At 31.5% G+C, this 13,543-nt stretch overlaps 2 protein-coding genes across 2 annotated transcripts in view; one reads left to right on the top strand and one right to left on the bottom strand.

Moving 5' to 3' along the window:
• LOC115880606 (pancreatic lipase-related protein 2-like) overlaps nt 1-12,438 on the bottom strand; it is a 31,946-nt gene extending 19,508 nt beyond the window's left edge. Inside the window, exons 1-3 of the mRNA XM_030897881.1 lie at nt 12,357-12,438; nt 2,033-2,147; nt 1,840-1,982 (exon numbers count right to left, since the gene is read on the bottom strand). Coding sequence (XP_030753741.1) covers nt 1,840-1,982; nt 2,033-2,147; nt 12,357-12,426 — 328 coding nt within the window. The 5' untranslated portion in view covers nt 12,427-12,438. The remainder of the gene's footprint in view (nt 1-1,839; nt 1,983-2,032; nt 2,148-12,356) is intronic.
• Nucleotides 5,544-13,543, top strand: part of LOC115880644 (ATP-dependent translocase ABCB1) — an 80,568-nt gene continuing 72,568 nt past the window's right edge. Inside the window, exon 1 of the mRNA XM_030897924.1 lies at nt 5,544-5,621. The gene's annotated coding sequence lies outside the window, so the exon portion shown is untranslated. The remainder of the gene's footprint in view (nt 5,622-13,543) is intronic.

Genomic DNA, 13,543 nt, shown 5'->3' with positions numbered 1-13,543 from the left:
TTAAGTTTTTTATCCAAAATATCCAAAAGTATGTGAAATAAATAAACATATAAGATAAAACAGCGGAATCTAATGAAATCAAATTATAAATGTGATTTGTTTGTTTGGTTTTATGGACAGACCTTAAAATAGACTTTAGTTAGGGTTAGATTTAATCAGGTGTAATTGTGTTTACGGTAATTATAATATTTACACGGATATTAGTAATAATTTGAAAAATAACGTAGAAATGGTCATAGTAACGATATCTGTGACAAGTAGGGCGAACTAGACCGGGAACGAAAGGGTAGTTGAGGTTTTCTCAGACCAATCAGACGGTTCCTGAAAAGCGAACCCGGAGAGGATTTGAGAATTTCTCGGCTTTTGGTGGCTCTCTATTCTTTTTACCCGCCCATTTTAAAAATTTCGAGGTTTAGGAAAATAGTTTTTTGGACCAGTTCGGTACTGACTTTTAAATTAGACGGTCGAATTTACTCCGTGTAGATCTTATATTATCCAGTGGTTTCTTTTTAATAATTTTAGTAAGTTTTCTATTTAAAGATTTTCTTAAATATTCAATTCTCAAGTTAGGAAATTTTAAACATTTTATGTATAAAGATTTTTAATTTGTTGTTTTAGATTTTCTTTAATATTTTTTATTAACGATTTAAGACTTTCTCTTTGTTCTAAAGGCTTTAGTAAAAGTTAGATGTCATCACACAAATGATTATTTTGCAATTGTTCTTTTTATTAAATTTTAATTTAAATCCAATTGTTCAGTTAATATTTTTTTGTCATATTAATTTTCTGGCAACGAAAATTCTAATTGTATGCTAATTTTAGATAATTTAGATTAGACTTATTGGAAGAATATTTTGTATTTTTAACTTTATCATTTCTGTGAATTTTAATATCATTCATTAATTATTTTTGATTAAATTTCTTTCCTTTTTCTATATTTCATTAATTATAAATGTCTTGTTAAATCCTTTTTCTTTATTTTTATTTATTTATTTCTTTATATTAAATATAGATAGGTGTTGTGAAAAATCGGCATTTTATTTCTTAATCTCACCTTTTTGCTAAAATATTAAACTATTTAAAAGAACACTGTGATAACCGATCGAGTGGTTTAATCTAAAGAATGAGTCCAAGACCGAAGCAGTAGATCTACAAAGGGATCAATGAAGTCTTCGACAGGTTCTTATTGTTGATGAAATGCTGACGGATGTTGACGTAATAAGGTAAGTGGCAATAGAGTTTATAGTAACTGAATTTAGAAAGAACCCTTACCATAAAAGTGCGATGCATTAACTTCTATTTTTAGCTGGCTATATTTAGTTTTTTTTTATATATAAACGATAAACTATATTTACGCTCTGAAAAGACGGTGTTCTCATTAATCCAAGTTTTGCCTACCGCTCAAAAAATTATTTTAATTGTAATTATATAAAGGCCACACTACCATGATAACGGCCAAATCTTGAAAGTTTTGCCACACGCCCTACACTTATAGGAACTTTTTTTACTATTTTTAGGAGTACTATCACCTCCCGATTTTTTTACACCATTTCAATGACACCCTCTATAGGGTGTTCCATTACAAAGAAAAACAACTTTGATCCATAATTTTTGTGAGGAGACCCTATACACTCTATATATTTTTGTAAAAAGCTTTTAATTAACCATGCACCAAAATTTTATTTTAATAAACTACCGTTCTCCTTGTAGCCTCCGCGTCGTATAACAAATATATGTATAAAGCTATTTGGATTTTTAACTGTTGATTTTTTGATTTATGCAGTGACGAAAATCAAATAAAAGACCTTCGAAAAATGATTATGTAAATATATGTCTTACCATCTTTAATCAACGTAAATACCTCGAACTGGATACCACTTAAAAATCCATGGGTTATTATTTTAGTAGGGTTACTTATATTAAACCCAGATGCACTAAGAGTTTCAAAATCTCCACGCCTAATGTTATACGGCGAATGGTCTCTAAAATATTGGTTTTATGACTAAGCTATTTCTCCCTTCTTAATTGTTACCTTGTAAATAAAATATATTGTGTATCTTCTCCATCAGAACTAATCAGTAAGTAACTCTTGGTGATGTTATCCGATTCAGTATCAGAATTCTTATTTATTTCATCAGTAACCGCTTCTAAAAATAGAATTAACATATGATGTACTTCAGTTGTTTAATAAAACTAAGTTAGGGTCGGTAGAGATGAAACATGTAGACAACTATTAATCAAAACCAATTTTAGATATAATATTAATATTACGTACTGGAAGTTACCTATTAATAAGTAATGTATTATGATTTTTTGATATACCTAATATCAAAAAGTAAATACGTAAAAATCAAAACTCGTTTAAGTAGATTTTTTAAGAGTTATCAACAGAAAATTTGATTGTTTTATGTGGCATCCTGTATATTTTTAATTCATTGAAAAGAATTGAAAATTAGCTTTTCAAAAATATAGCATACCCAAAGCTATTTAAACTCAAGAGATACAATTGTTTACCTTTTTCCTTCATCGGCCATTATTCTATCCTTATTTTCCCATCTCTCTTACACCGAAAACATTTGCCAGATTTACCTGTATATTGGTATTAATAATCGATTAAATACAGAAGAAGTTAATAGAAATAAGAGTCTTATCCTCAGCCAACATCGGAACAGATCACAAACTTGTGCTAGGAAAGATACGAATAGGTGCGCCGCTATCCAAAAAAGACCATCGATAAAAACTGAAAAATTCAATATACAATCCCTCAACCACGAAAGCACTAAACAGCTTTATTCAAACAGATGCCAAACACATGTCACTCTTAACCCCATAGCACAGTTTGATACTCATAACACAGCTTGGAACAAACTGAAAGAAAACATCTGCAAAGGTGCTAAAGAAGCTTTAGGAACACGTACTGTATCACACAATGGAAGACCGAACATTAAACCTTGGTTTACATTAGAAGTCAAGAACATTACAAGGGAAAAGAAGGAAAAATACTTACAATACAAGAAATCTCCAACACCGGAGAACCGAAATATCTATACCGAAATAAGGAAGAGGACTAATAATAGAGTACGAGAAATTAAAGAAGAATATTGGCAGCGATTTAGTAGCGAAATGGAGGCGGATATGTACGGAGCACAAAAACGTATTTGGAAGATGTTGAGGGGTTTGAAACGAGAAACAAATGAAACAATACAACTAAGAACAATTGCAGAAGATACGTGGGAAAAATATTGCAGAGACTTATACGCAGAAACAGATGAACCAATGGAAGCACAAGAGACAAGCCAAAGAGATAATATAGAAGATCATGCGCAAATCACTTACTAGCAAGTAGAAGAGACAATAAGGAAACTTAAAAATAGAAAATCTCCTAATCAAGATAAAATACCAAACGAGCTAATAAAAAACGCAGGCACGGCTATCATAGAGGAATACACAAAACTGTTTAACATTATATTACAACATAAGAAAATACCAGAAGAATGGAAACAAAGTATAACAATGCCCATTTTTAAAAAGGGAGATAAAACAGACCCAGCAAACTATAGAGGAATAACATTACTGAGCACCTCGCTAAAACTTCTCACTAAGATCATTGCGGACAAAATCTCCTCAATAGTGCCAATAAGCGAGGAACAACAAGGATTCCGAAGAAACCGATCAACTACCGATGCACTATTCATACTCAGGCAACTAGTTGAAATCCTTAGAATATAACTCTCTAGCCTATCTATGTTTTATAGATTTAACAAAGGCCTTTGATAGAGTCCAACTAAAAGACATCATCACCATCTTGGAAAGCAGTAATGTCTCGAAAGAACTCACAGAACTTATCAAGGACTTAAACACAAACACAACAACCCAAATAAGAACAAACTTTACCTTAACGCAGCATCTTCGAACTACAACTGGTATTCGCTAAGGCGACAGTCTCAGCCCTCTGTTATTCAACACAATCATGGATCAAGTAATAAAAACCGTCAAGAAGCGTAGGTGCAACATGGCAAAGGTAGCTGTTGGGAGACTGACCAAGATCTGGAAAGACCGCCAGATTTCAAGAGTCATCAAAAACCGGCTAGTCAACTGTTTGGTACTCCCAATATTGACGTATGGCTGCAAATCGTGGACTCTCAGACAGGCGGAACGTAAGAAGATCGATGCTACCGAGATGTATTGTTATAGACGTACGCTCCGTATCCCATGGACTGAACGCCGGCGCCGTACAAACGTTTCCATTATAAATGAACTTAATATTACTAACAGGCTTTCCTGTAAAATTCGACTAAAACAACTAAAATATTTTGGACATATAATGAGGAAAAGTCCGGCGAATATGGAAAGACTCATAATTCAAGGCAAGGTGGAGGGACGTAGACTACGTGGCCGCTCTCCAACTCGATGGATAGACCAGATCACGACTAGCTGTAGCAGGCCAATGCACGATGTCATCGAGATGACAAAAAAACAGGGGCGCATGGAAAAAAAAATCATCCATGATGTTACGCTGACCACTGCACTCCCTAATGTGGGTCAGGACTGAAGAGAGAGAGAAAGAAGAAGAAACGAGACATTTTATGTCAATGCGAATAGCCTGACAATAATTGTGAGGTTGTTTGTGCTAGACAATAATAAATCATGTGCAAAGAGCTAGTTATAAGGTATATTCTCGAACTTGGTAGACTTTGTGGAAAGGATACGAGTGAAGAAGTTATTATATTGATCAGGGGGTTAATTGATGTGAAAAAGTCGCAGTGGAATAGACCCAATAGCGACTTCATAAAGCCTGTCTATCGATCCCTGTTATATTATTAAGGAAGGAATAATAAAGCCTAAAACTGAATAATATAATAATCCATTGCCTAACCAAGAATAATAAAATTGTAACACGACACATACTTTAAAATACAAATTAAGTTTAGCTTTATTTCTAAAATTAACTAGAATTAAAAAGCACATTTTTCCTGTTAAAAATTCCTCGGCACTCTAATAAATTGACTTATTTGTAACAAGGCAAATAAATACTGATGAAATTTTATAAATAGATTCTCAATCGAAGCTAAAGGCAAGCTTCAGCTAGTCTATATGTATTGTTGTTACCAATAGTAACTACAGTTTTTCTTGATCAGTAGTATTATAAAATTTGACTCTCACATAGACAGGTACATACAATAATTTTATAGAAAAATATAAGGAATACAAGAGTGATGTAAGGGGTAATGTATACAAATATTAAAAATACAAATACTTAGCTAATAATTAAACACTAAGAAGTACATGTTTTTTAAATTTCATAATTCTATTATATGTTACTAATGTTTCTACATATTATATATTTAACAATACCGTATACAAGCATAATTATTATTAATCTAAAGATTTAAATAAACTATTTGTTTAGGCGTCTATGTAACTAAGAAAAATATTAAACAATACTCTGATTCATTTTATATTTATATTGTATCATGTTTTACAAAAGGTCTTATAGTGAATAATTTTATATTTCTCATGATTTTAGTAACAGAATCAAATATATTTTGGAATCTAGATAAATTTTTGATATGGCAGTCTGAATTTAAACTAGTGTGAAACATGAATTGAGTAACATACATGTAAGTGGTGCTGAATATGTGGTTGGTTCTTTGTGAAACATCGTTGAAATATTCGCTTTTAGATGTGTTTAGTTTTATTAGTGTAATTTTATGCCTACGATATGTTTCGGCTTGTTAGACCTGTTTCAAAAGTCTTTTAAAACTAACCCCCTAACTACAGTGTAACGAAAATTATTTGCTATGGAGATGGATTTAAAACGTTTAAATTATTGTCGTTTTTACTAATTTTAATGTTTTTAGCTGTTTGGCGTAATTTAGGCGTCTGCCTTTTGATTCTCTATGTAGTAAATTAACTGAATTTGTATTAATTGTGTGACTATACAATGTTGGACGGAATTTTGTTTGAGATTATTAATACATTTTATATGCTCTTTAATTCTTACTAGTTGAAGCCTGGCGCATCCGCCACGATATCAGGAAAAAAAATACGTTTTATTTTTTTAATTAAATGAAAAACAAAAAATCCGGCGACGACAGTTTTTAGAAGAGCCAATTAGCTATCTTTTAGTAAAAAAACAACTTTCGAGAGCAAGTCGTTACTTCAGTAGAGACGACACAGATAAACATTAGCATTTTATATATGTAGATATCTAATTTCTTATCTTTCTTCTATTTTCTTTTCTAGTTTAGCCTATGCACACGGCATGACAATTATTGCAATACACCCTATACAGGGCGGCGCACCTCATTCGCCTCGGTGGATTATACGAAAACGGAAAGATGTAGAAACAAAATATTTTATGGGTATATGTGAAAAGGCAATGTGGATAATTTAAAATTATTTCGAAATGTACAGGGTGTGTCAGAACTACACGGTATTTTATTTCATTTTTGGACTCTACTAGTCTATCGCCATCATTGGACATAAAATAAGGCATTTATTATAAGAGCTTAATATGTTTAAAAGATCTGTTTTTTGAGATATTTAGAGATATTTAAATATGCATGCTATAATAGAAAAGTTTGTCAACATCTTGTACATTACTTTTCAGAATTAATTCTTGTGCTGACTTTCAAGCCAGAGAAATAAGCTTTACTAAAAAAATTGATTGCTTTGTTAAATGCATACTGGGGCATCAGAAATTGCTGGTCTATTTTACATAAAAACATCGTTATTTCAAATGCAACACTATGTATTTTTTTAAATAAGTCGAAGCAGATTTAAATGCTCTTACGAACTCTATTAGGGTTTACTATACAGTACATCTGCTAGATCTGTGTCTATGAAAGGAATGCGGACAAAAAACATTTAAATAAACAGCAATATATTTTATACGTCGATTTGACGAGTGCGTCACCGCAAATCGCTCCGCCCACTCATTTTATTGGCTACTTGCAAATTTATTGAATTTTTATTGATGGGACGCGTCGTCTATTTTTTTACGAAAAACATCGATAGAATATCGTTTCTCCTCTCACGGATACCCCGTAGCTACAGAACGGACAGACGTACTGTACCTATACTGACTCAGATTTTGAATATAAAGCGATTTTTCAATAAAATTGTAATCAAGATGGCTGGTGTCGCCATGGCCATTTTCTAGTGACACTTAGTACCTATTTTCAAAATGACATTAGTTTATGGACTTTATTTAAATGTATTACAGGTTATTTTTATTTAATTTACCTACAATAAGGTTAATAAGTACAGTGTGTCCCATTTTGGTTGAAATCATAGGGTATCTCCGTTATTAGTGAAGATAGAAGGGTGTGGTTTGCACAAACCTGTCCCACTTTTTCGTGAAACGGAAAATGCTGCAAACAAAATTTTCATAGCCCTCTTAGTTTCTGAGCTACAGGGTCTTTTCGAAAATGTTGCAATTTGGGGCACCCCCTGTATCTCTGTTATTGTTAAAGGTATCGAGAAGGCGAAAACTGCTTATTGTAGAACTTTTTACGTAGAATACAGTGGCGTAGTCTGTTTTACTATCAAAAAAATATTTTTGAAAATATGAACTAAAGTTATGTTTTTTCAAATGGAACACCCTGTATATTTATAAATCATATGATCTGTCTTCTCAAAAATATATATCACTCTATATTTATTTTCACTATTTACTGCAATATTTAAAATATATCATTTTCTTATTAGTAGGCCGTGATAAATAACAAAAAATCAAAATAATATTTACTAAAGTAGTCATACACATATTAAAATTTATTTGGGATTGATATATTTTACTTTTGAAATAACTGTTACCACTGAACCTGTGAATATATTTTTCTTTTTTTTATAACGGAATGGGTTTGCAAATATCTAAAAGCTTGAATTATTAAAGCATTTTTCAGGTGTTCGACATTGTTGTAGTGCCCACGATATATTTCGTATTTCAAAAATCCTCAAAATCAGAAATCGAGAATGGAAAAATCCGGGAATCGAGGAGGCTATAAATATGTGTTCATTGGTTCCAATTCATTGATTTGAAAAATAATAATTTAACAGTATTCTAATATTTTTATGAGTTATGTTCCCCATCTTGCTGAAAGTATATTTCACGTAAATTAGCTAAAGGAATATCTAACATTTCCGATACGATAGATTATTCGTACGTATACACGTATTCCACGATTTACAAATAGCGGTAGGAAGTTAAGTTTCCCTAATATATAAAGAATTTAGTAGCGGCTCTCAAAATAAAACAAGAGACAGATAGCAGTATACTTTTAATAATTCTTTAGTTTTTTTTTATTATCAATCATGGCCTACTAATAAATATGATCTTTTAATAAAAACTTTTAAATATTGCAGTAAATAGTGAAAATAAATATAGAGTGTTATATATTTTTGAGAAGCTTATGGCAAGACACATCATATGATTTATAAATATACAGGGTGTTCCATTTAAAAAAAACATAACTTTAGTTCATACTTTTAAAAATATTTTTTGGCAGAAAACCAGACTACGCCACTGTATTCTACGTAAAAAGTTCTACAATAAACAGTTTTCACCTTCTCGATACCTTTAACCATAACAGAGATACGGGGGGTGTCTCAAATTGCAAAACTTTCAAAAAGACCCTGTAGCTCGGAAAAGAAGAGGGCTATGAAAATTTTGTTTACGGCATCTTCCGTTTGACAAAAAAGTGATACAGGTTTGTGCAAACCGCACCCTTCTATCTTCACTAATAACAGAGATTCCGTATGATTTCAACCAAAATGGGACACCCTGTACAGTTCGTCTGCTGGATCTGTGTCTATGAAAGGAATGCGGACAAAAAACATTTAAATAAACAGCAATACATTTTATACGTCGACTTAACGAGTACATCACCGCAAATCGCTCCGCCCACTCACTTTATTGGCTACTTGCAAATTTGTCGAATTTTTATTGACGGGACGCGTCGTCTAATTTTTTACGAAAAACATCGAGAAAATATCGTTTCCCCTCTCACGGATACCCCGGAGCTACAGAACGGACAGACATACTGTAAGTATTTATTATTTTATCAAGAAAAATTAAGCATTATCCGTCGGCAGAAGGAATGGATATGTTACTAATAATTTTATTTTGTGGGGACAATTGCTTGTTGGCCTGAAGGGTTTATGCTCAAAGATATCCAAATAGGATTATTTTTTGACAAGAGTTCCTTTGAAAAACTACTTTTCCTATTTTGCAGAGCTGATATTGTGGTAGATGAAAAACCTATTAGGCAGCAACCTGTCGTTGGAAGTGAAGAAAATGAATTTATCTTAATTGTTTTTTTTTTTTTGAAAATCCAATTTAGATATCTACAAGTCATCGCACTATAAATCAAAGAAGTAATTCTTTATTTTTTTTTGATAAAGTTAATAAATACTTACTTATTAACCTTAAGGTAAAGCAGAGTTTACACTGTGTCACTTTGGATGTACAACCAAAATAAATCACTCAGATCGAATTCATCCAAATTGAACATCCTTGTTTACATATTTTCATCCAGTTCGCAGCAGTTTACTGTTTCATCTTCCGCAAGCTGCCACCTCTCCCAGTGTTTTCTATATCGAGGTTGGCCGCACGGGTCGGCGTCGGCTGTTTATATTTTTCACTTGCCGTTCAATATGGATGAATCAACGGTTGTTGAACGCTTCTTTCAACAAAAGTAAGAAGACCGTCAACTTGTTTTATCGTTCAATTTTAGTGTACACTTTGGATGAAACAGTGATGAAAGGCAATTTATACTTATCACTTTGGATGATTCATCCATGTTGTACATCCAAAGTGACAAATAATGTAAATGAGCCTTTAATTAAATAAAAGTAAACTGTTACAAATTTATATAAAGTCCATAAACTAATGTAGATTTTGAAAATAGCTACTAACTGTCACTAACAAATTGCCATGGCGACACCAGCCATCTTGATTGCCATTTTATTGAAAAATCGCTTTTTATTCAAAATCTGAGCCAGATAGGTATAGAAAACCAATACCTATCAAAACCTTTCAAACTATAAAAAATATAGTTTAAAAGAGCTCTTAAATCGACTTATTTTAAAATAAATATTTAAAACAGACCAGCAATTTTTGATACCCCTGTATACATTTAAGGAAGCAATAAAAAATTTTATGGCATCTTCCGTGTTGGAAAAAAAATGGGACAGGATGTGCAAACCGCACCTTTCTATCTTCACTAATAACGGAGATACCGTATGATTTCAACCAAAATGAAACATCCTGTACAGGGTGGGTCAAATTCGACGCTTTTAAATGGAAACACCCTTTTCTATAGGAGATAGACGAAAACTAATATCGGTGTCTGGAGCTCAATTTTTGTCAAAAACATGATAGTGAAAACCGCATATCGATGTCTGTTACCGTTTCGGAGTTAAGGGGTGTTTTTCAAAAATATGCACTTTTAACAAATCGCTGTAACTTTTTTGTTATGGAAAATTTTGTATTTTTATGAAAATATTTCCAAAGCACCTTTTTACGTATAATTTAATGGTTTAAGTATAATTTTTTTAAAATCAATAATTTAAGAATTATCAACAGAAAATTTGATTTTTTATATGGGACACCCTGTGTATTTTTAATTTATTGAAAATAATTTAAAATTACCTTTCGAAAAATATAACACACTTGATATTTTGCTCGATTCCTCTTCGAGATATAGAGTATATAAAAATTCGCCCGCTCTAAATGAGTAGGCTTTGAACGGCACCGGCTGTAATACAAAAAAATCTAGCTGTGAGCATGAATTAATACGAAAATAATATTTGCTATGAGAGATGCAGAATTTTATAACTATTTAAAATATATTTAATCAACATCAACACATTTAAACTATATCTAATAACAAGAAAAATAAATAGCAAACCAAGACATGAGATTTTGCTATAGGTGTTCGACATATCGACCGTCTTCTGTTATGGACAGACGGGGCAGTTTTTGAACATTTCTCTCGGAATTCATTAACTCAGTGGGGGTGAAAGATACCCTCTCATAACTGTTAAGTATTTCTAATTCTTGTCTAGATTATACGGAAGAATAAGGAACCTTTATTTTTCCGCAAATATATCGATAGGATTAGATCCATGGGCACTAAGTCAGGCGGCCTCGACGGCCAACGGCTGGAATCTTGGTTGGCTATTCAATTATTCTTGAAATTGGATGCAAAAATTTGCTGATAACTTCAGCGATCAGAGGCGGTGCGTCGTGTTGCTGGAAAAATATGTTTTTCAGTTCCATTAAGGGCATATCATCAATAAAGGGTCCAAAGCCTACTAGTTAAAAGTGGCGAACTTTTAAAAATTCTGTATTTCGGAAGAGATTATAACAAATTATCAAGTGTGCTATATTTTTGGAAAGGTAATTTTAAGTTCTTTTCCGTTAATTAAAAATATAGAGGGTGTCCCAAATAAAAAATCAATTTTTCTGTTGATAACTCTTAAATTATTAATTTTAAAAAAAATATACTTAAACCATTAAATTCTAGGTAAAAAGGTGCTTTGGAAATGTTTTTATAGAAATACAAAATTTTCGATAGCAAAAAAGTTACAGCGATTTGTTAAAAATGCACATTTTTGAAAAACACCCCGTAACTCCGAAACGGTAACAGATATTGATGTGCGGTTTTCACCATCATATTTTTGATGAAAATTAAGCTCCAGACACCGATATTAGGTTTCGTCTATCTCCTATAGAAAAGGGTGTTTCCATTTAAAAGCGTCGAATTTGACCCACCCTGTACATAGGCTAAACTGGTAAGTAAATAAATTTTTAAATTAAATATAAGATTTAAAGAGCATATAAAAAGTATGCAGTGTAGCAACACACTGGATATTAAATAGTAACAAAATTTATATTAATTCAATTTAAATTACTACATAGAGAATCAAAAGACAGACGCCTAAATTACCTCGAACAACTATAAAATATTAAAATCAGAACAAGAATTTTTTAACACATTTTCTATTTAATAATTAATTATACTGTAGTAAGTAGTAATACTGTAGTAATTTTCATTATACTGTAGTTAGACTGTTAGTTTTAAGAATATCCAGAAAAAGACCTGACAAGCCGAAACATATTATGTAAAGATAAAACTAAAACGGTATGGAAATTTGGAAAAGTATAAATGGGATTGACCATTTTAGAACAAACAAAATTTTTTATGAAGAATGCATTTTCTCAAAATGTCAATAATAAAAGAGTGTTCCTCTTGTAAAGCCAATCCGGGGAGATACTGTATAATGAAATATCTAGTTTCAGAACATATTTATTAACAATATTACCATAATTAAATATAGCGACTTACTGAAAGAAACATATAAAGCTCCAGCAGCTAACATAGATAATCCAATCATAGTTCCAACTGCGGCACTCATTGTGTTGCGCACTACTTCATCTCACAGACCATAATAATTTAATATATTTTTTTTAATTTTTCATACATGCATAGTTGGATGAACACACATTTTATAATAATTGTCATATTGAAACATATCAGCCGAAGATCACAATTACTATATAAATGGGGCCCTGTTTCCTGATTACCATTTTTTAATGTTTTATATATAAATGGAGAGGCATTAAAACTTAATATTATACATACTTACTATAATATCAATATTATTTTGTCCATTAGCAATTTGTTATCTTTTATAATTTTTAAAATTAGATTTAAATTTGACACACACCATAGAATACAAGCAGATATTATTTATCTCTCGCTATAGCCTATGGTTTTAATTACCAGTATACAGGGTGTCCCAGGCTGAGCGTGCATTAGAAGTTTCTAGAGAAGCGCAATATCTAGATCGGAGATTTTTTGCACATCATTGATTTAGAACGAGATCTATCGATTAAAAATATTTTCAATATGGCGGCACTTCGGGAAATACGGAAGTTGACAGCAACTTTCTTATTTTAAAGGGGTGCCCCCATTTTTATTACACACTTACATTCTCTCTAAAATTCTATAAATATTGATATTAAACACTCTATACCTAGCATTAACCGTTTTTGAGAAAAAAAAATATTTAAAATTTCTGGACGAAAAAAACTACCTGTCAAAAAAATTTGTATAGCCTAAAAGTCACATTTAGTGATTATCACAGCCACTATGGCATAAAGAGAAGACATATGGATATCTATTTCAAAAATTAAATTGTTCAAATGTCATATAATAATGGCGGTAGCTGTTATGGAATTGAACGGTGAATTGAACGAATTAAAAAATTATCATAAATCATTTTTTTCAAACGTAAACCCACTTTTTTATTTTACTAGTGAAAATATTTTCCATTTCGTTACTTTTTGAGTATAATATTCCTATACCTAAAATAAATCGTTTTTAAGTTATTTAAGATTTAGTTTGAAAACGTAATTTTTTCTTGATTTTATCTAGCTTCCTTTGACATTAAGTGTCAAACAGTTAGGCAATTTATTCCCATATGTCAGAAAACGAATTATTTGAATTTCCTATATTATAAATACTGCCTG

The sequence above is a fragment of the Sitophilus oryzae genome, unplaced genomic scaffold, assembly GCF_002938485.1.
Source record: "Sitophilus oryzae breed Bouriz unplaced genomic scaffold, Soryzae_2.0 scaffold_1639_pilon_pilon, whole genome shotgun sequence".
Taxonomy (NCBI): Eukaryota; Metazoa; Arthropoda; class Insecta; order Coleoptera; family Curculionidae; genus Sitophilus; species Sitophilus oryzae.
Note: the sequence above shows the minus strand (reverse complement) of the source record. Positions and strands in the feature narration are given on the sequence as shown.